The 20,214-nt window shown below is 30.5% G+C and overlaps 9 protein-coding genes and 1 non-coding gene across 10 annotated transcripts; 4 read left to right on the forward strand and 6 right to left on the reverse strand.

Moving 5' to 3' along the window:
* Nucleotides 1-127: 127 nt before the first annotated feature.
* BX663DRAFT_429582 (diacylglycerol acyltransferase) lies at nt 128-1,424 on the forward strand (the record flags this gene model as incomplete). The annotated part of the gene is made up of 4 exons (XM_051522741.1): nt 128-466; nt 540-1,062; nt 1,135-1,179; nt 1,255-1,424. The coding sequence occupies 4 exons, from the start codon at nt 128-130 to the stop codon at nt 1,422-1,424; spliced, it is 1,077 nt and encodes a 358-aa protein (XP_051385362.1).
* On the reverse strand, nt 1,421-3,733 carry BX663DRAFT_429592 (P-loop containing nucleoside triphosphate hydrolase protein; the record flags this gene model as incomplete). Its single annotated transcript, XM_051522742.1, has 3 exons — nt 1,421-1,692; nt 1,765-2,220; nt 2,338-3,733. The coding sequence occupies 3 exons, from the start codon at nt 3,731-3,733 to the stop codon at nt 1,421-1,423; spliced, it is 2,124 nt and encodes a 707-aa protein (XP_051385363.1).
* A 33-nt stretch (nt 3,734-3,766) lies between these two features.
* BX663DRAFT_429465 (uncharacterized protein) lies at nt 3,767-4,954 on the reverse strand (the record flags this gene model as incomplete). The annotated part of the gene is made up of 5 exons (XM_051522734.1): nt 3,767-4,110; nt 4,172-4,258; nt 4,335-4,445; nt 4,520-4,612; nt 4,702-4,954. Coding segments are annotated over 5 exons (888 nt in total), but the record flags the coding sequence as incomplete, so codon positions are not given.
* Nucleotides 4,955-5,873: 919 nt separating this feature from the next.
* BX663DRAFT_483902 (uncharacterized protein) lies at nt 5,874-8,643 on the forward strand (the record flags this gene model as incomplete). The annotated part of the gene is made up of 8 exons (XM_051524522.1): nt 5,874-5,876; nt 5,934-6,156; nt 6,335-6,767; nt 6,851-7,353; nt 7,501-7,621; nt 7,752-7,930; nt 8,033-8,160; nt 8,221-8,643. 8 exons carry the CDS (start codon nt 5,874-5,876, stop codon nt 8,641-8,643), a joined length of 2,013 nt encoding a protein of 670 aa, XP_051385365.1.
* Nucleotides 8,644-8,771: 128 nt separating this feature from the next.
* Nucleotides 8,772-10,161, forward strand: BX663DRAFT_499539 (eukaryotic translation initiation factor 3 subunit H). Its single transcript, XM_051526194.1, has 4 exons — nt 8,772-8,856; nt 8,947-9,088; nt 9,157-9,430; nt 9,517-10,161. The coding sequence occupies exons 1-4, from the start codon at nt 8,806-8,808 to the stop codon at nt 10,076-10,078; spliced, it is 1,029 nt and encodes a 342-aa protein (XP_051385366.1). The 5' UTR covers nt 8,772-8,805; the 3' UTR covers nt 10,079-10,161.
* Nucleotides 10,162-12,457: 2,296 nt separating this feature from the next.
* On the reverse strand, nt 12,458-12,957 carry BX663DRAFT_280382 (uncharacterized protein). Its single transcript, XM_051521983.1, has 2 exons — nt 12,734-12,957; nt 12,458-12,655 (listed from the first exon to the last, which is right to left on the reverse strand). The coding sequence occupies exons 1-2, from the start codon at nt 12,911-12,913 to the stop codon at nt 12,551-12,553; spliced, it is 285 nt and encodes a 94-aa protein (XP_051385367.1). The 5' UTR covers nt 12,914-12,957; the 3' UTR covers nt 12,458-12,550.
* Nucleotides 12,958-13,653: 696 nt separating this feature from the next.
* Nucleotides 13,654-14,148, forward strand: BX663DRAFT_499542 (uncharacterized protein). The gene has a single exon (XM_051526195.1). It carries the CDS (start codon nt 13,864-13,866, stop codon nt 14,032-14,034), a length of 171 nt encoding a protein of 56 aa, XP_051385368.1. The 5' UTR covers nt 13,654-13,863; the 3' UTR covers nt 14,035-14,148.
* A 23-nt stretch (nt 14,149-14,171) lies between these two features.
* On the reverse strand, nt 14,172-15,448 carry BX663DRAFT_499547 (helix-loop-helix DNA-binding domain-containing protein). The gene is made up of 3 exons (XM_051526196.1): nt 14,905-15,448; nt 14,730-14,824; nt 14,172-14,657 (listed from the first exon to the last, which is right to left on the reverse strand). Exons 1-3 carry the CDS (start codon nt 15,333-15,335, stop codon nt 14,332-14,334), a joined length of 852 nt encoding a protein of 283 aa, XP_051385369.1. The 5' UTR covers nt 15,336-15,448; the 3' UTR covers nt 14,172-14,331.
* A 572-nt stretch (nt 15,449-16,020) lies between these two features.
* Nucleotides 16,021-18,460, reverse strand: BX663DRAFT_499549 (beta-lactamase-like protein). Its single transcript, XM_051526197.1, has 4 exons — nt 17,245-18,460; nt 16,983-17,137; nt 16,258-16,910; nt 16,021-16,141 (listed from the first exon to the last, which is right to left on the reverse strand). Exons 1-3 carry the CDS (start codon nt 18,329-18,331, stop codon nt 16,491-16,493), a joined length of 1,662 nt encoding a protein of 553 aa, XP_051385370.1. The 5' UTR covers nt 18,332-18,460; the 3' UTR covers nt 16,021-16,141; nt 16,258-16,490.
* A 1,161-nt stretch (nt 18,461-19,621) lies between these two features.
* On the reverse strand, nt 19,622-19,716 carry BX663DRAFT_t44. Its single transcript has one exon. It is a non-coding gene; the product is annotated as a tRNA-Ile (tRNA).
* Nucleotides 19,717-20,214: the final 498 nt, after the last annotated feature.

The following is a 20,214-nucleotide window of genomic DNA, read 5'->3' on the forward strand; positions in this document are numbered from 1 at the left end:
TGGACGAGATAAACTTTCATGTGATTAAGTTTCAAAAAAAAAAAAAAAAATATTAATTGTCATAGTTAATCTACATATACACATAAAATTATTTCTCTCTCCTTTTTTTTTTTTTATATATATATATATGACAGATTCACAAGCTAAACATATACCTTCGTTATCTGAAATAAAACATCTCTCTGAACAAATACCTGAGGTACAATGGGCTCCAGTACGAGGTATACCCTTTGAACGAAGGGTTCAGACAGCAGTTGTCCTTGCTTGGATCTTTTTATTAGGCAATTGTCTCCTCTCCTTCACTCTCTCTCTCTTCTTTGCTTTTCTTTGGCCATTTCATATTGCTTATATCATTTATCTTTGGTTAGACCCTTCTCCTGAAAATGGCGGTCGTCGTTCAGAATGGTTTAGAGAGTTATCTTTTTGGAAGTATTTTGCCAACTATTTCCCCATAAATCTAGTCAAGGTAAGAAAAAATAAAAATAAAGAGATATCCCATATTTAGTTTTTTTCTCTCTTTCTCTCTTATAAATATATAGGAAAGTGATCTCGATCCTTCAAAGAATTATATATTTGGTTATCATCCTCATGGCATCATTAGCATGGGCGCATTTGCTAATTTTGGAACAGAGGCTACAGGTTTTTCCCGTCTCTTCCCCGGTATCCAACCTTCTCTTTTAACCCTGAAATCTAATTTTAATATCCCACTCTATCGTGATATTATCTTGGCATTAGGTCTCGCCTCTGTCTCTCGTCGTTCCTGTGAACGTATCTTGGCATCAGGTCCAGGTCGTTCCATCGTCATCGTCATCGGAGGTGCATCCGAATCTTTAAACGCAAGACCTGGTGTCGCAGACCTCATCCTGAAGAAACGTTTAGGTTTTATCAAATTGGCAATCAAGCAAGGCGCTGACTTGGTCCCTACCTTTTCCTTTGGTGAAAATGATCTCTATGAACAAATTGATAATTCAAACGAGAGTTGGTTATGGAGAATACAAAAGAAGATGCAACAGGCTGTCGGTTTTACTCTTCCTCTCTTTCATGCGCGTGGTGTCTTTAATTGTAAGTAAAAAACAATAAAAAAAAACCCCTTCACTTATTAATTTTTTTTTCTTTTTTTTTTTTTTTACATAGATAATGTGGGATTGCTTCCATATCGACATCCAGTGGTGACAGTTGGTAAGAAACAAAAATACATATAAAAATCCCCACCCCTCCCTTCTTATCACTGACATACATAATCTGTCCTTATAGTGGGTAAACCTATTTCAGTTCCAAAATTAAAAGAAGGTCAAACAGAACCCACTGAAGATCAACTTAAAGAAACTCAAGATCTTTATATTAAAGAACTTGAATTTATCTATAACAAATACAAAGATGTTTATGCAAAAGATAGAAAACAAGAATTACGTATTATTAGTTAACGTCTTTCTTTTACAAACAATACAAGCCAGATATAGGCAATAAAAATAAATAATAAAAACATTGAACTTAACCGAATCACATCAGGCCAATAGTTTTTAGCATTAAATCCAAAGGTAGACAGAATTGTAGCCCCTGGAACGTCAATTTTGAGTCCAAAGCGTTCTTCCACAAGTTGTAAGTAAATAAGTTCGTTCACTAACATAGCTTCCAACGCGTAATTAAAAAAGGATAAATATTTAAGCCAACTAAAGTAAGGGGACATAGAATCTAAAAATATATATATATATTGGTGAGTGGGGCTTATTTAGATGTACGTACGTATGATAATCATTGATTTACCTTTGTTTAATAAGAGCCCTGCAAATAACATTGAGAATAAAATCACCATGCATGCTAATAAATTAGCTAATGATAAATTCTTAACAACAACTCCAATCGCTAAACAAAGTGCGGCAGCTGTCAAATTAAATAATACAAGCACTAACAAAAACTTGAAAAATTCAGAGACACCCTCTACAAGTCCTACCATATAATAAGAGATAAGTGCCATCATGAAGGGTGGAACGACCCTTAAGGGGATAATATCAAAGAGAACCTTTGATAAAAAGTAGGTTGTAGGGGAATAATATCCATTGGCTCTTTCTCGAGCAAATAAGATACGTTCACCACTAAACACCTGTAAAGATGTTAAACACATGAAGCCCAAAAGTGCTTCATAAAAGAAAAAAAGTCCCATACGATTTTGAAAGCCTGCAATTGTATTTGAAACCTGATAAAATAAACCACCACAAACCACTAATCATATAGTAATATAAAAATGAATTATATATGTGTATATGTATGCATGTATGTATATATGTATATACATATATACACATATTTATATATTCATGAATGTGTGTGTTTACTTACATGCTAGAATGACAGCCATTGCATAATGACTAAACATCAACATTGGATTTCGATACAGGTTTTTAAAGGTACGATCAGCCAAAATTTGAAATTGCATAAAAGCTCCAGGTCGCTTATAAATAGTGATACTCTTTGCACTTAATGCATCTCCATTCTCTTGTAATGTTTGTGCAATGGTTGTCTGCATATTTTCTTTTAAGGCATTCGCAATAATACTATGTTGATAGAATTCTATGAGCTGTTGCAGGTAATTGGGCAGTATCAAATTTTGAGATTCCTCTTCTACCACGACATTAGGGACGGTTGTACTTGTTGTTGTAACTGCACCAGTACTACCTCCTGCTCTTGCTCCTAACTCAGAAGCCCATTCTGCTGTTGTATTCTCAAGCTCATCATTAAATGCTGGCTTATTTACTTGAAAGACATTATCTATTTTCACCGCCTCTGAAGGCTGATTTGGAGTACGTTGAACAGCGCCCATTGTTAAATCAATCATATAATCAGCAATATTAAATCCAGCAGGACAGGGATATCCGATCTGTTGAAAATAAGATTGAACCTCTGTTTGAGGACCTGAATAGACAACATGACCCTGTGCAAGTAAGACTAATTGATCAAATAGGGTTACAATATTAGATCTAGGTTGATGAATCGTAAAGACTACTGTTCGTTTATAGTTTTTCGCTAGATTTACGAGGCACTCAACGACATTAAAGGCATTATAAGCATCAAGGCCACTTGTAGGTTCATCCAAGAAAAGAACAGATGGAGATGTAACGAGTTCACATGCAATAGCCACACGTCGTCGTTCACCACCACTAATAGAACGAGCACCAGGTTGGCCAATCTTAGCATCCTTAATCGCATCAATACCTAATTCTTGCATCACTTCCATGACTCGAAATTTTTTAGCTGCTGTAGACATAGAACGTGGTAGTCTGAGGAGAGCAGAATAGAGAATAGTTTCATAGACAGTTAAAGTAGGAATCATCACTTCCTCTTGATCTACATAGCCAATTAATTTCCTATAATGAGAAGCAGACACTTCTTGACCGTTCAAGTAGATGCCCCCTCGAGAAATACCAGACTTGGTACGTTTGGCTAAAATATCTAAAAGGGTTGTTTTACCTGCACCAGATGCTCCCATGATGGCCATCACTTGACCTGGTTGAACCATCCCTGAGACGCCATCAAGAATGGCCCTTTGACTATTTGGAATCTCATAATGAATATCCGTAAAGATGAGGCTGGTAGGTGTATGTTCCGTCATTAGTTTGCCTGCCTCATCATCTGCAAGTGTAATATGACCTGTCGTCTTTTTGCGTGCATAATAGTTTACAATACCTGCTACTATTAGCAAAAAGGCGGTAACACCAGAAAGACCAATGAAGATCATAGTCCAGTTTGTATGTCGTTCAGGTCGATGAAAGCCTGGGACCATTGTATAATGTAAACATTCACCACCATGACAATCCAAGAAGATGGCATCATCACCAAAGACGGCTGAAATAAGGTCATTCATAGCAGGCTCGTTGAAGCTACATTGTGAGCCTCCTACACAATCAAAGGAAGCAGGACCCTTAATTTCATCCAATAAGAAGTCGGTCAAATCAATTGAACCATCTTTACCGCATAACATTTCATCCTTGATACATCTACATTCAATATTCTTACAGTTATAGTGAGTTGAATTTTGGCCATAATAATCGTATTGTTTGTCGAATGCGCATGTATTGAGATGACAATAAAATGATTCAATTTCATCAACCCAGACTATAAAAAAGGAATTATATATAAGATAGATCTAATAAAAAAAAATATATTTACGACTTACATTGAAAATCACAAGTAGCATGATTTCTATTACATGAGAAAGTTACTTGTGGAATTTGCTTCTTTAACTGATCAAGAATTTTTCGATCTAATATAAGAAATTTTAATACATATTACGTAATTTTTTTTTTTTTTTTTTTTTTTTTTTTTTTTTTTTTTTTTACTTGTAACATTGCACATTTGGTAATTTTCAAAGACAGTAATTCCATTTTTATAACAAGTACCATTTTGTCCAGTTGGTACAAGTGAGTCGCATACAGAATCCGTCTTGCAAACTTCAAAATAAAACAACAAGGATTAGAATATTATCGTTTTTTTTTTTTCGTTCTTGCTATATCGGTTATTTTACCATTGCAATTGATGCCTTCCCAGCCTTCTGGACATTCACAATGATCGTTTTCCCTTGGAGTACGATTATGACCATCCGGTAACGATCCACATACTATATAACACAGATATTAGTTATATAATATGTATATATGTATGTATGTATGTATGCATTTATCAATTTATTTTATAATATAACTTTACAGGGTTGTTTACAGTCATCACCACCAAAACCAGGAGGACAGTTACATTTGCCATCGTATTCTGAACAATTAGCAAAATGAAGACATTCGAAACCAGGTAATAAACAATTAAAACATGGTGGACAATCGTCTTGTTTTTTGAATATATCAAAGTTAGAATGGCTACTCGTTAATAGAGTTATATTATGTTCTATACTATATACTAAAGACGGTAATATTAGTAATGGAAATAACCATTTATTCAGATTAAGCATTAAAAATAATATTATGTTAAGAAACGTAATAAGAGAAAGGAAAACTAAATATTTCCTTGGTACATGTATAAAAGAAAATGCCGCCAATAATAATCATAATAATAAAAAAGATGGTGTATGTAGTGTGTTTTTTTCCCCAGTTTTTTTTTGTGAATGGCAATAAATGACAATATTTCAAATACTCTCTTATTTTTTAACAATGATATAAATTGTCCAATCAAATAAGGAAAAAGAACTAATTTAAATCCTATAATAACAACTTACTTTGTTTTGTATAAACCTAATCATTATAATACACAAGCATTTGTTTGCCATTCATAGAGAACTTTTTATAAAGATCAACATAGTTTAATAAAAGAATGTCTAAATTACAGTAAATTAAATATTAAAGGCCATTTATAACTGGTTTTTTTTTTTTTGATTCTGGTAATTTGAAAAATGTAAATAAAATAATCGATGAAAATTTTTTAAAAAAAAAAAATATAATAAAATGAGTTTAATAACGAAGAAAAAAAAAATCTTATAGTTAGTCTGTCTCATCGTATTAAAAGTATTTTATTTTATATTATCTCCAAGTTAGTCAAAAAAATCAATTATAACTTATTATAGAGCTAAAAAGAAAGGAAAACAAAAAAAAAAAAAACTTTTCATTGTTCTTTATGAAAGAAATGCCGGGCATTAAAAAGCCATTATATCCAATTCAGAAAAAGAAGTTCTACCAAATGCAAAAAAAAAAGACAATGTTTCACTTGAGGTGAGCTCGAAACAAGGGTTACTATTAATGTAACAAGTTCTGAAAATCATTCAAAGAAACTTAGTGGTGTGTACATAACGTAATGAATAATTGAAATCAAAAAAAAAAAAAAAAAAAAAAAAGTTTTTCTTTTTAACTGTCTTTATTCTTTATAAATTATTTTACATGGTAAAATAAAAAAAAAAATTACACAAATTATTACAAATATTCATTTTGTTTTATTAGGTTGCTGTTCCTTCTGACCCTGCTTTAAAATCCTCCTATTCAACTGATAGCCGCCGTCAACAATCCAATTCACCGCCACCTTATTATCCTGCAAGTGACGGTAACCTATCCACATCTTCCTCTACAGGCTCTTCTTTAAAGCGCAAACGATATTCAACTCGTACAAAACAATCTACTCTCGTTGACTCTACTCAAAAGAAATTTAAAAGTCTTAACTTAACAAGTAAGCGAACTCTATTCCTCCTCCCTCCCCCCCCTCCTCCTTCACACCACTCTCTTATTATAGATATATATTTGTCGTATTTTTTTTTTTAATAATAACATATATATTTATATTTATATATATACATCTATATATATATATACATCTATATATATATATACATCTATATTGGTATTAGAGAATCCTTATCGTAGTCTATCATGGAAAATAGGTGAACAAGTAGAAGCTATCAAATGGACAGATGATGCTAAAGAATGGTACTGTGCACGTATTGTTGATATCTTCAAAGAGCCTCCTGACGAAGTTTTAGTGTTTGTTCATTACGAAGGATGGCCACCTGATCAAGCAGACTGGATCAGTCCTACTCTCATCCGATCCCTTACACGATCGCCACTTTTGTATGGTCCGAGAGGTGCTGAAAGTGATCGATCGTGGAAGGATTATGCTGCCTTTCACGAATCAGCATCAGGTCAATTAGCAAGACGTCATACAGGAATCGTTCAAGATAGACGTATGTCATTACACACATGTCCATGTCATTCACGTGAGACAATTCATCCTGAGAGACCCGATCGCATCAGTTCCATTCTTCAAGCATTTCATAGTAATCGGTGAGTTTACTTTTTTAAACATACGTAAGAATACACTATGTATTATATTAACTTGCTTTTTTTTTTTTTTTTTCTTGAATAAGTATGTTACGTTATTTTGGAAGAGTACATGCTCGTGAGATTACCACACAAGAGCTCTTACGGGTTCATACATTTCAACATGTTCGTAACTATTATCCCTTAGATGAAAATGAACAAATACCTAAACGTAAACGGCCACTTAAAGTAACCTCGATCGCTGCCCTTCTCAACCCCATTGAAGAACCACCGCGACCCAAGGTGATGCGAGGTGTAAGTGGCGATGTCATTGTACAAGCTGATAAAGAGCATATTAGAGAACAACATAGGAGATTTTCTTCAGCTGCTGCGGCTGCAGATGCTTCACAAAGTAATCCTCAGCCAAATGCACCACCAGGTTTGATCTGTAAAATGACTTGTGGTGAATTGGGTATCTCGGTTGATACCACCTTTCATCCATTGTATAGTAGTCTATCGGCTCGTGTTGCCTCTGGAGCTCTCTTGGCACTCGTTGAACCTATCATAAAAGGGCAGCTAAGAAATGGCTTTGCATTGATTCGACCACCAGGTATAAAAAATAAAAAAATAAATAAAAAAAAAAAAATAAAAATAAAAAAAAGAAATAAGAAATAAATAAAAAATAAAAAAATGGCTTGCCTTGTACACATGTATACCACAAATATGTATTTAATTATTTATATGATATAATTTATAGGACATCATGCAGAAGATGATTTGGCAATGGGTTTTTGTTTTTATAACAATGTGGCTGTAGCTGTGGCTGATACGTTAGACAAATATCCGACAAAAATCAAAAAGATACTTATCATTGATTGGTAAAGCTTATATGTATATGTAATGATTACTTTAATAATAATACTAAAGTTTATATCACATAGGGACATACAGTAAATGATATAACCATAGAAATATTCGTTTATTTTATAACTAACCTTTTGCTTTTAGTCATGGAAACGGGACTCAAAAAATATTTTATGATAATCCAAATGTTCTTTATATTTCAATACATAGATGGGATAATGGTAAATTTTATCCTTTTAGTGGCGCACCCGATGAATGCGGAGAAGGTGCTGGTCAAGGTCGGAATGTGAATATCGCATTAAGTGCTTCAAAAGAAAAACCAAGTAATGTTTTTTTGCTATTATAGAGTAGTGAATATGATTCATATAAAAAAGAGGCAGTTTTTTTTTTATTTATTATTAACCCTATTCTATTATGTATATTAGAACCTATGGGAGATACTGAATTTGTAGCTGCTTTTTATCATTTTGTTATACCCATTGCAAAGCAATTTCATCCTGATATGATTTTTGTCTCTGCTGGATTTGATGCGGCTGAAGGACATCCAGAAAATGTAAGTTCTATAGCAACAAATTATACCAGACTTATTTACTCATTTTTTTATGTTTTCAAGTTGGGAGGATATAATGTAACCCCACGCGGTTATGCGCTATTGACAAAGATGGTCAAAGATTTAGCAGAAGAATTATGTGAAGGACGTCTTGTGCTAACGTTAGAGGGCGGATATGAATTACAGCCACTTGCCGCAGCATGTGCTTCAAGTGTTGTACAACTATTTGCATCAGAGACATTGCCAGAACAACAGATCACTCATTTTAAGCGTACATTAAATGCAATTAAACCGAATATGGGAGCTGTTGAAAGCTTTCGTCAAATTCTATTGATGCAACGAAAGCATTGGAATTTTCCGGATTCTATGCTGTCTTCTAGTTTTAGATTCTCATTACCAAATGATTGGAGAGCAACAGATAGTTTTTCCACTAGACCACGTAGAGATAAAAAACCTGTAAAGACGCCTATCGTTGAAGGTTATTAAATAAATAACAAAAATAAAATTTGGTTTTCCGCTTTTCCATTGAAGGAAGATACAGGTTATTCATTTAGCCAATCATAATGCCCTTATTTGACTATTAAAAATTTTTTGTTATTTTCCTTTTCTTTTTTTTTTTTTTTTTTTTAAATACATAATTCATAAACAATGGCTAGCATTGAAACCGAGCCTCTTCGAACTGTTCAACTTGACGGCTTGGTAAAATCAACAATAATGAATGAAGAATGAGAAAGAGAGAGATTTTTTCTTTTTTTTTTTTAACAATTTATTTAATTTATTTTTAAATAGGTCGTTTTGAAGATCATTAAGCATTGTCGCGAATCTTATCCTATTGACGTTACTGGTCAACTTTTAGGTTTAGATGATAAGGGTGTTTTAGAAGTCACCAATTGTTTCCCTTTCCCTGCTGATGGTGATGAAGATGCTAGTGGTAAAATAAAACCAAAATAAAGTTAAAATCAATGAAATCTAATTATTCTATTTATATATTATGATAAGCCCAATATCAACTTGACATGATGCGATGTCTTCGTGCTGTTAATGTCGATAATAACACTGTAGGTTGGTATCGTTCTGCTCATTTAGGCAATTTTGTCGATCTTAGTTTGATCGAAACACAATATAGCTATCAAAATTCCCTTAGTGCTCAATCTGTTGTTCTCATTCATGATGTTTCTAAAAGTGCTGCTCAAGGTAATTTGAGCTTGAGAGCCTTTAGATTACAAGATAATTTTATGAAGGCTTATGAGTCCAAAAAGTTCACAACTGAAAGGTAAACTAATAATAATAATAATGTTTATTTTATTTTATTTTTTATTTATTTATTTATTTATTTATTTTATCTCTTCTTGTTTTTAGCCTAGCTCAAGCTAAATTATCCTTTTCTAATATTTTTGAAGAATTACCTGTAGAAGTTCACAACTCTCATTTAGTCACCCTTATGCTTCACAACATTGAAATGCCCAAGTTGGAAGCGAGTCGCCTTCGTTCACTTTCAACATTTGCCAACCAACAAAAGGAATTTGAAGAAGCTAGACCTTTGGCACCTAACTTTGATGTGCTTGAATTGGAACTCGATCCTTTCATGCAAAAGAACTTACAATATCTTTTGGATTGTGCTGATGTTCACCAACAAGAACAAAATAATTATCAATACTGGCAACGAACTGTTGCTCGTGAACAGGGCAAGATGCAAGCCTGGTTAGCTAAACGAAAGCAAGAGAACGCGCAACGAGCTCAAAATGGACAACCTCCTTTACCTGAAGATGAAGTCAATACTTTGTTTAGATTACCTCCTGAGCCTAGTCGTTTGGATTCAATGATATTGAGTGCTCAAATGCATAACTTTACTAAACAAATTAATCAATTTGCTGGTCCTAGTCTTGCTAGATTGTACAGTACTCAAGAATTACAGAAATAAATAAATAAATAAAAAAAAACACTTGTTTAATATAATATATACAATTTAATAAAGAAGAAGAAAAAAAAATAAAAGAAGAAAAAAGTTATTTTGTATATTGAATTTATTACTTTAGCTTCTTGATATATGTATTTAGCATTTATTATAACCGTGGATATTCAATTCACAAACGAGTAATAGATGTATACTAAAGTTTTTCTTCTTCTCGACAAATTACTTGTATCACCATTGATTGAATTTTGACAATATATTGCTATTCAAGATTTCCTTGAATGTGTATAGCCCAGTTCTCTGTACGTTGATCAAGACAAGAAATCACTATAATGATCCCGTTAAATAATAAACCGTTTATGAGTATACTAATTTTAATTTATAGAAAAGCCCTTTTTTTATATATATCTATAACTTTCATATCTGTACATTCTCTCATACTAATTACATTTGAAGTTTATAGATGACAATAATGTTTATCGAATATGCTTTGGAACTGTAAAGACATCTTTTATATTATGAGAAGAGGCGAGAGAAATAGATATATGTATATATTTCTTACCAAATTTAATGAAGGGCACGTTTGGTATGGGGAAGAAACTTATCCAGCTCTGTTTGAACACTTGAATAAACACCTCCACCTCTCCCAATATAAAGATAAGGGAGACTGTCTAATCGTATCATATGCAAGCAACAGATAAGAAGTGTCAATTACTCGTGGAAATGATAGACTCTTCCTATTGTAATGGCCATTTGCTCTTACGACTTGGCTTATATTGGATAAAAGAAAATAACCGAAATCCCACTCTTTCTTTTTTTTTTTTCTTAATAAATAAAACATAAAGAAAAGGTCTGACAATTAAACGTATAAGAAGAGAGAGAGAGAGATTATTAGAAAAGAAAAATGGATATCAGTATACATAGTATTTTTTTATTATTATGTGTGTATTTATTAGAAAAGTTCAGCAAATAAAATAAACGCATAATAATGTTTATATATTGAGATAGTATTCAAAAGTGATATTTAAGTATTATGCTTTAATATAATTTATCCTATTGGAAATGGTGTGATTTTAATAAGCAAAGACTTTCAATTACTTAACAACGTGGTTCCAATAAAACGAATGTATTAACAGGCTATTACCCTTTTACCTTCCTAATGCTCTCAAATTAGAGTTCTAACGCGTTCATAAGAAAAAATGAGCAAAATCTCTATGTTATAAAATAATAAATAAATAAATAAATACGAGATTCAGAGCTTCATAGATTTTATAATATCAAGATTTAATGTTTCAGCTTTTTATATTTTTATTTTTAAGCCACTTTGTACACTAATAATACTAAACAAAAGATAACTTGTTTGTGTTAAATACACAGAATCATTCGTGAATGGTCATAAACTTTGAAAGTCAAAAGGACATGATTTAAATGACAAAGGCTGCTGTAATGTTAAATGGAAAAGAATCCACAAGTAGATTTTTTATATCATTAACCCCTTTTTTTTTTTTTCTAAATAATTTAAAGTCAGATAGCAATGTGGGGTATACAAGATGTTAAAAGTTCCAGTCTTTATTATTACATAAATAGAGATTTGTTATGGGAATACGATTCTTCTTTAATAAGATGATAATAAAGAAGAGGCTCTTATTGGCTTCCTTTGAATCCAATTATTTGTATTTAGAGATTGAGTTCTTTTTCTTAGAGATTTTCTGGGAAAGAGGAAATTTGGATAAGCATGTTTCTTTTTTGTCAGTACAATTTCATCATTTTCAAAATCATAGTCATCTTCATCATTTGATTCTTCTGATGACAGATCAGATATGAGTGCTGGTTCTATGGTTACATCTTGTTGAATTGCTTGTAAACCTTGTAATGTGCCTTCCATATCAGTTACCATTTCCTATAATAATAACAATAAGCATATCATATATATTTATATATGTATATATAATGGATTCATACATGGATTCTTTGTATTAAATCATCTGAAGTCTCTTTATTTGAAATAATAGTTTCGTTTACTGTTTTATTTGCAATCTAATGAATATATAAATAAATGATAATATTTGAGTGAGAATTAAAATTAAATAATCCTTAAGAGGAGAAGAGTTTAGGTAATAGAACTTACTTCTGCTTCGTTACACAATTGAGCTGTTGAAGAGCTAAATTTAGTCTGTTGTTGTTGTTGTTGTTGTTGTTGTTGTTGTTGTGGCTGTGGCTGTGGCTGTGGCTGTGGCTGTGGCTGTGGTGGTTGCTGTTGCTGCGGCTGCTGCTGCCCTTCATTATTATTATCATCTAATTTTAATTTCAGTAATCGATTCTCATTTTCTAACCGTAATAGCATTTCGAGATTTTCATTTGCTTGATCTACTTGTATTTTCGTTAATGCCTCTATTTCTGCTTTATGTTGATTTATTAAGAATCTTTCACGGTCTATTTTTTAACACTTAGTAAAATAAATAAATAAAAAAGTACATGATACTAAATACCTTTTAATTTTCGTTGAACTTCTTTGAATGAGCTTTCATATTCTGCTGCCTTTTTTTTCCATTCCATGACCAACATTTTTAAATTATTTATAGTGGACTATATAAATTGATTATTAAATGAATAAACCTTTTTTTTTTATTATTTATTTATTTATTTGTTTGTTTGTTTCTTTACATCTTTTTGTTCTAACGCTTTATGACAATTTGAAAGATCATTGTACCATTTCTTTTCTCTTTCTGTTAATGTATCATAACTGGTATCATCCAACAAAGATTGAATAGCATTATTTACATTTGTATATTTTGTACTTGTAGATGGTGTAGGTGGTAAGGCTTTCTTTTGTTGAATTGACATAATAAAGCAATATAATAATTAAAAAAAAATGAAGTGAGAAAGAGATACAAAAAAAAGTTTAATATTTTTTATAAGACTCTTTCTTGTCTTTTCTCTCTTATTAAAAAAAAGAAAACCTTGATTTCATATTGCATTATTTTCGGTCATTTGTTTTTCTTCATAGTTACCATTAAAGAAATTACCATTTTTGGTAATTTTTTTTTTTAACCATTTCTCTGATTTTCTTTATATCATTTCAGATATAATGATTACACTTATTATACATGTTTATTATTAGCTCATAGTGTATGTCCTATTTTCTTCTTTATTTATATAATTACTATAGAAACTCTTTTTATTGATAATTTCATGTGAGCTGTCATCATTCAAATCTTTGGCTCCGCTCAAAAAAAAAGGTTATTTATTTATTTTATTTTATTTTTTTTTTTAAAAAAAAAAGGACTACTTGCTGCTTCTGTTACTACTATTAATTTACATTACATTGTATATATAAAATGACGTGTATCAAACATCATTATCAACTATTAATGATGAATTATTATTACTTTTTTTTTTCCTGTTCTAATAATAAGTTGTAGTCCGAATTTATTTATTTATTTTTTTATTTTGCATTGTTGTAATGATTGAGTTTGCAGCGCTTCATATATCGTTGTATTTGATAGTCATGTTGAATGATGAAAGGATGAATAAAATTTCTTAATCTCAGATTAAAGTCAGAGTGTCGAAATTTCTGTATTTTTTTTTTTTTCTTTTTTTTTTACAATATATCAACTCTATTTTCAAATGTAATATAGAAATACTTGTTTCATATTAATTGCTAGCAGTATGAATATTATTTATATGGTAATAATGTGACTGGATATAAAAAGCTTTATTTGTGGAAAAATATTGTAAAGCCTATTCTTGTTTTCAAGTGCATATTGTATGTACATTTTCCATGTTATCTCAACATGAAATTAACTATTATCATTACTTTTAGTTTTGCTTTGCTTTGCGTCAAGTATAAAAGAATATTAAGTGAGTCCATGATTAAACTATTGAATAATACCTTTCTATATATCATAGTATTATGGACTGCAAGACTCGTAACATATTATTATGACAAAGAAAAAGTAGTGTAGTAAATGTTAACTTAAAGATGACTATATTATTCTATTGGCATGGTAAATATATGTATATGTATATGCTTAATGCATAATATATATTCTTAATAAGCTTGGATAAATACCATTTTATTAATAGTATAATATGATGCCTATATATTGTTAAATCTATTATTATTATTTTTTTTTTTTTTTTGCATAACATAAACGATTATCTATGAATGTACAACAATGCAAAAAGTGTGGGTCATGTGATATAGATAGATGTATATAGAACAGTGTCATATATTTTGTTATAATCAAACTGTATTATCCTTATTTTTCGCTTCCAGTAATATGTAATTTGCCAAATTGCTGTTGAAATTGTATAGATCCAATACGTTCATGTTTTATTTTTGTTGATGTTAATGGATGGTGATCTTTCTTTGCCATGTCAATTAAACTCTCGAGTTCTAAGATTCGATTTTTATAACCCGATATTTCCTCTCTTAGCTCTTTAATGTGATCTACTGATAATTTCAAGATTGTGCCTTTATTAATAGGTTTTGCATTTGTACCTGATTGCCCAGGTGCAATAGACATTACATTTGAACTTGCTGGAACAGAATCGATTAAATGATCTGGTAATAATGTTGAAAGCTCTTTTTATATATGTGAGATTATGACACGATTTATATATAAATATATGTATGTATTATATTTAAAATAGATACCATAAATTCTTTCGTTTATATTATCTCTTCTTCTTCTTTCTACTGCGTTATGCGACTCTCTCCTTCGTCTTCTTTTTTCAAACATCTCTTGATGACTAGTATATTATAAACAAGCAAAAAAAATTAGCTATGATTACACTTTCCCTCTTTTTTTACCTTTAGTTAATTTATATACTTTTTTTGGTTATTGATATCATTATTAAGTTCATTATTGGGGAAGCCCTCAATTAAATGTCCTGTTGAATTTGAAGGTGTCATAATTAAATCCTGAGTATTCTTATTATTATTAGTAGTAGTAGTAGGAGTAGTATTAGAAGTAGGAGTAGGGGTAGGATTTGCACCAAATACAGAAGATTGTCCAAATGAAGAAGTTGTAGATTCAATACTTGTACTAAACCAGTTTGCAACATCTGTTGTAGTTGCCGTTGTTGTTCCAAAGGTAGAAGAAGGATGAATGGCCATTGGACCAAAAGTTGTTGTTGTATGATAAGGTGATGTTGACAAAGGCGACTGCTGTTGAAAGCCACTACTATTTGCTCGATGATGTTCTGACCTATTACTAGTGTCGATATTAATAAAATGCTGTTGTTGTTTTGTAGAATACATTAAATGAAAAATAGATAAAATAAAGGTGGAAGTAGAGTTGAAAGGAAAAGAAAGTCTTTTTTTTTTATATAATGGCCATTTATAGATTAGTTTGTCCTTTTTTTTTTTTTTTTTGTATCTTACTCCTTTTTTATTTATTGTATAACGGTGTGTATACACACACAATAGACTTTATTTTATAATAAACATCATGATCAAACATAACGTGGCACAGGCCACCACCTTCTCATGTGATCCTAATAAATATGTTTCTATCTTTAGTCAATATGTGTTATCTCATCAGACATAACATCTACTTGTACTTTTTCAGGAAAAGTAATATATGTAAATGTCTATCATATCATTCTACTATATCCTAAGCTTCTTCTTTATATCAATTTTACAAAGAAATAAAATAAAGATTGTAGTGTAACAAAAGATCGTGCAACTATAATAATCTGACTGAGACGAATGCACTCGAAAACGTATGCTATCTAATTCAATCTGGGCAATCCTGAATAGGAATGGTTTAGCATTACCTTCAGTCTTAGTCTGTAACTCTTGCTTTCACAACAAAACTTGTATAGTGGCTTTTATTAATAAAGAGTTGTTATATCTATTAAGATTATGGTTTTTCCCTTTTAAGATGCTTTAATTTGATACTTTCCTTTTTTTTTTGGTTTCTTTGATTGAAAGTTTCAATTAATTTGACGTGACTTTTTTTTTGCTGATAACAGAACATTAATAATGTCACTAGATAGATAACGCAGCCAACAATATTCAAATTTATTTGCATATCAATGCCTCTTATTTTGATGATGTTTAAGGTAACTACATCTTCCTTTTCTGTCTTTTATCTTCAACATGATACTGAGCTTCTTTTTCATCTTTTATTTTATTCTATTCTATTCTATTTAAATACATGTTAACATCAAAATAATAGATGGAAGGAATAATAAAGGATTGTTTTATTCATGCTTAGTTTTAGTTAGTATATTGTGTTTCGGAAGGTTCACTGTTATTTTTTATTTAGAATGTTTCAACATATCAGTATTCAAAATATGTAATAAATGGAATTCATTTTTTTTTTCAATCGAGACCGAGATGTATAAAGCATATCATTACATATTTATACAATAAATTAGGAATATATATGTATATCTTCTTCTTCTTATATTACCAATAATCTAGAGAGGGATAATCGAATATTTTATTTTTACCATCCTTATTTATATTTTGCTTATCTTGAATCCAGCTTTCAAGTAATTGTAGCATTTTGAATCGATTTTCTTCATTATCAGCATTGACAGTAGGAATGATATGACGTATATCAAGACTAGCAATAAAGACTGCAAGTTCTCGAAAACTTGAATGTTCAGAGTAAGGTATATCATAAATTTTGATGCAAAATGTATCGTAGCTAGCCTTTAACAACATCTTACTACTAATCAAATCATCGGGACGTTCGCTGATGATAGATTCAAGTGACTTGTACTGCTGCGATCTTTCATTACCTTTGAAGGTCCATCCTGTTGGTTTGAATGCGATCATTTCTGTAAATGCAGGCTTTAGGCTATTAAAATAAGCCTCAAGATTCTAAATATGATATGCATTAAAAAGAGAATGAGTTTTATGTATATGGTTTATGATACATAATAATATATTTACTTTAGGTACAATATGCCATAATGGAATCACATGTACTTGTGCTTCTTTTATTTGATCTGTTAACATTTCATCAAGCTGTCTATCTTTAAAACAATTTAAAATTTTCCTCTTTTCATCTGTTACAAATATTTTACTATTTAATGCCTTTGCAATTTCTAAAAATATACATATATATATTTATATACATGTATATATATATGTTAATTATATGTTAATTATATGTATGTATATATATATTGTTTAATAAGTAAGTATTATATACCTATAAAGATATGCTCTTTTCCTAGTGTATAGGTTCCTACAACCACTAATAAACGCCCTTTCTTATCACTACTTTTATTATTCCTTTCAAGTAAAATCTTATGATTCTTTGCTATCTCACAGGCAGCTCTTATGCATGATATCTGCGAGGGGAACGAATACATAGGATTCAAATAAGTCGTGTCTAAATACAAAATATCGATTTCTTTTCCCATCAAATCTAAGCACATTCTAGGGCTGGCACGAAAATCGCCCGTATGTAAGTATCGCTTTCCATCAATAACATCAATTAAAAACATAACTGATCCAGGACAATGATTTGCATCTATTAATGTTATAGTCCTATTAGGGCTTGATGATAATGAATACGGTTTATTAACAGGTAAAGGGTTGATAAAGTCCTCAACAACACCCAACTTATTTATTAAGAGCTGAGCTGTAATTTGAGAACAGTAAATGGGGCCATGTGTCCAGTTAGCATCAATGCCAGCGTAGTGGTCACTATGAAAATGGGAAAGTAAATAACCCTCACAGTTGGCTATATCTCCGTAAGAAAAGGCATCCACAACAAGATTTGTATCAGCGATTCGTTTATAATGGGGCACAGTCATTAAACGTGTATCCTTATTATTAGTGATGGAGAAGTGTGTTTTAGCAAAAATAGATTCATCATTTCGTATTGCTGTTAATGATGGTGTAGCGTAAAGTGAAGTGTTTATTGGAGTTGTCTTCTGTTTCATTATCTGATCATTTATAATCTCATTTTTGTCAAGTACATCACTTATTTGATCGTCAAAGTCATCATCATCATCATCTTTCATCATGTCATTTAAACATGCACCAACGTGTGAACTTGATTCTAATAATGAAAGATCCTGTAATACTTGATTACACACTGGACAGTTATTGATTATTACTAATCGTTGATGATCATCTTTACTACCACTAGTAGTGCTTTTTGAAGAATACTGTTGTTGCTGTTGCTGTTGTTGTAGTGTGTTTTTTTGTTGCTTTTTTATTGATATCGGTGATTGACTGTTATCAACAATTATGTCTTTGCGCTTTTTCCCATTATTTTCTGCTGACATATAAAAAATAGATACATAAATTATGTGAGCTATATTAATAAAAAATGCATGTCTTGGTTGTTGCTGTGAAGAAATATAAACTGAAAAAAGGGCTTATTGGTTTATTTTCATATACAAAAATAAAAAAAAAAAAAAATAACAACCCCTTCCAACTTGCTAATTTTTTTTTTAACTATTTTTATGGAATGATGATTGAGCAAGCAAGTTCTTATTTTATTTTACGTCAAGCTATCATCATTTGGCACCGATTAAAGCCTTATTATTACTCCTACTGATCACTAACACAAAATGAAAATCTCTTGTTAGCATAAAGTTATGACATTTATATCTTTAAAAAAAAAACATAGCAAATCTATTGAGAATATTCCAATATATATACATATATGCTCTGCTTAAATGTACAAATAATAATGTGATAACAGTTACAAATATCTGTAATCAAGAGATCAGATGGTAATTATTAGTAAAAGCAACAAAAGGAAAGAAAGAACAAGGTTTCAAAGCACATCTATAATTTCTGTATTAATGATAGTAATTTATCTTATGAAACATATAAATGATGAAAACATTTTTAGAATATGTAATTTGTGTGTGTGTGTTTTCCTATAGTTTCTTTTTACTGTATTATATGTTAGTATTATTTGTGAAGCATCATAATATAGCATCTTGTTCTATTCTTTTTCTATTTTCTTTTTTTTTCTTTTTCAGTTATTGATAATCTATCCCAAGTGTAAATATATTAGCGCATGTATTATTATGTAAGGTAGTATTTATTCAAAATATGCAAAAGAATAACAAATATAAACAGATTAGTAAATAATAATACAGAAAATGAAAATATGGAATTATTATTAATATAGTTCATTGAAGCGCTGTACATAATTGGTATTCCATCTTTTAATAAATAGTTATGTCATGCTCCTTATGAAGAAAAAAAAAAGCTACAGTTCCAGTTAGTTATTATAGAAAATAACAAATGCTAATAGTTACATAGATTATACTTTTGTTGTTTATTAATTCATTTCTTTTTTCTTAAAAAAATGAGAGAGAAGAGAGGGAGATTTACAGAACTTCTTATTTTACATTATAATGTTATATCCAAGTTGTCTTGTTACGCAATAGCAGTTAATAAAAAAACTATAAACTAGACCAACCTCATCATGCTTTTACTTTGTTAATTTGGAAGAAGCAGTATTCATATATTTGGTTGTCATTAATATCTTACGCACATAAAGCAAAAAAAAAAAAAAAAAAAAAAAAAATAAAATTAATAAAAAAATAAAAAATGAATGCTCTAGGCGAGGATCGAACTCGCGATCTTCGCGTGACTTAGGTATATTTTGTGAATATAAGCACGACGCTCTAACCAACTGAGCTACTAGAGCTTGTGTTGTGAACTTTTAGTTTGTAAATTATATGTCCGATTCGAATTAAAAAATTAGTCACGTGACCTATAGACCTTTTTGGTGACATCATCATATATGTATATTTCATTACTTGAACAACCAAAAAGTTTATTATGTGTTTGTATTGAAAATAGCAGTATAGTATTGGTAATGTAATAATATTGAAGTAAATATGCTCATAAAATAATCTTCCGATAGTGTTGTATAATTATATCACTTTTTTTTTTCACAGTCGTATATTATTGTATTCATGATTAACTACAGCTCATTACATGTGTTTAGGGGGGTTTAATCTGTAATTACAATTAACATCTTAAAGCACACTCATACACGTTCACATTAGTTTATAGTTGTATTCAATAATATTAGTTGGTACTATAACTCATTAAATGACATATGAATCTTTCAATATTTTGTGGCTTTTATAAGTATACTATGCATCTTCAATATGCTGTATTACCCTGATTTTTAATTGTT

This window comes from Cokeromyces recurvatus, assembly GCF_025118155.1.
Source record: "Cokeromyces recurvatus strain NRRL 2243 chromosome Unknown BX663scaffold_5, whole genome shotgun sequence".
Taxonomy (NCBI): domain Eukaryota; kingdom Fungi; phylum Mucoromycota; class Mucoromycetes; order Mucorales; family Mucoraceae; genus Cokeromyces; species Cokeromyces recurvatus.

Excerpts from the sequence above, each read along its gene's own strand:
- BX663DRAFT_280382 (XM_051521983.1), bottom strand. The coding sequence starts at position 12,913 with ATGTCAATTCAACAAAAGAAAGCCTTACCACCTACACCATCTACAAGT. Across the intron at positions 12,656-12,733 it reads AAGCGTTAGAACAAAAAGAT|TCCACTATAAATAATTTAAA; the intron begins GTAAAGAAACAA and ends CAATTTATATAG.
- BX663DRAFT_499539 (XM_051526194.1), top strand. The coding sequence starts at position 8,806 with ATGGCTAGCATTGAAACCGAGCCTCTTCGAACTGTTCAACTTGACGGC. Across the intron at positions 8,857-8,946 it reads CTGTTCAACTTGACGGCTTG|GTCGTTTTGAAGATCATTAA; the intron begins GTAAAATCAACA and ends ATTTTTAAATAG. Across the intron at positions 9,431-9,516 it reads AAAAAGTTCACAACTGAAAG|CCTAGCTCAAGCTAAATTAT; the intron begins GTAAACTAATAA and ends TCTTGTTTTTAG.
- BX663DRAFT_499547 (XM_051526196.1), bottom strand. The coding sequence starts at position 15,335 with ATGTATTCTACAAAACAACAACAGCATTTTATTAATATCGACACTAGT. Across the intron at positions 14,825-14,904 it reads GATATCAATAACCAAAAAAA|TCATCAAGAGATGTTTGAAA; the intron begins GTATATAAATTA and ends ATAATATACTAG. Across the intron at positions 14,658-14,729 it reads TATAAACGAAAGAATTTATG|AGCTTTCAACATTATTACCA; the intron begins GTATCTATTTTA and ends ATATATAAAAAG.
- BX663DRAFT_499542 (XM_051526195.1), top strand. The coding sequence starts at position 13,864 with ATGAAATTAACTATTATCATTACTTTTAGTTTTGCTTTGCTTTGCGTC.
- BX663DRAFT_499549 (XM_051526197.1), bottom strand. The coding sequence starts at position 18,331 with ATGTCAGCAGAAAATAATGGGAAAAAGCGCAAAGACATAATTGTTGAT. Across the intron at positions 17,138-17,244 it reads AAAAGAGCATATCTTTATAG|AAATTGCAAAGGCATTAAAT; the intron begins GTATATAATACT and ends GTATATTTTTAG. Across the intron at positions 16,911-16,982 it reads TATGGCATATTGTACCTAAA|AATCTTGAGGCTTATTTTAA; the intron begins GTAAATATATTA and ends TATCATATTTAG.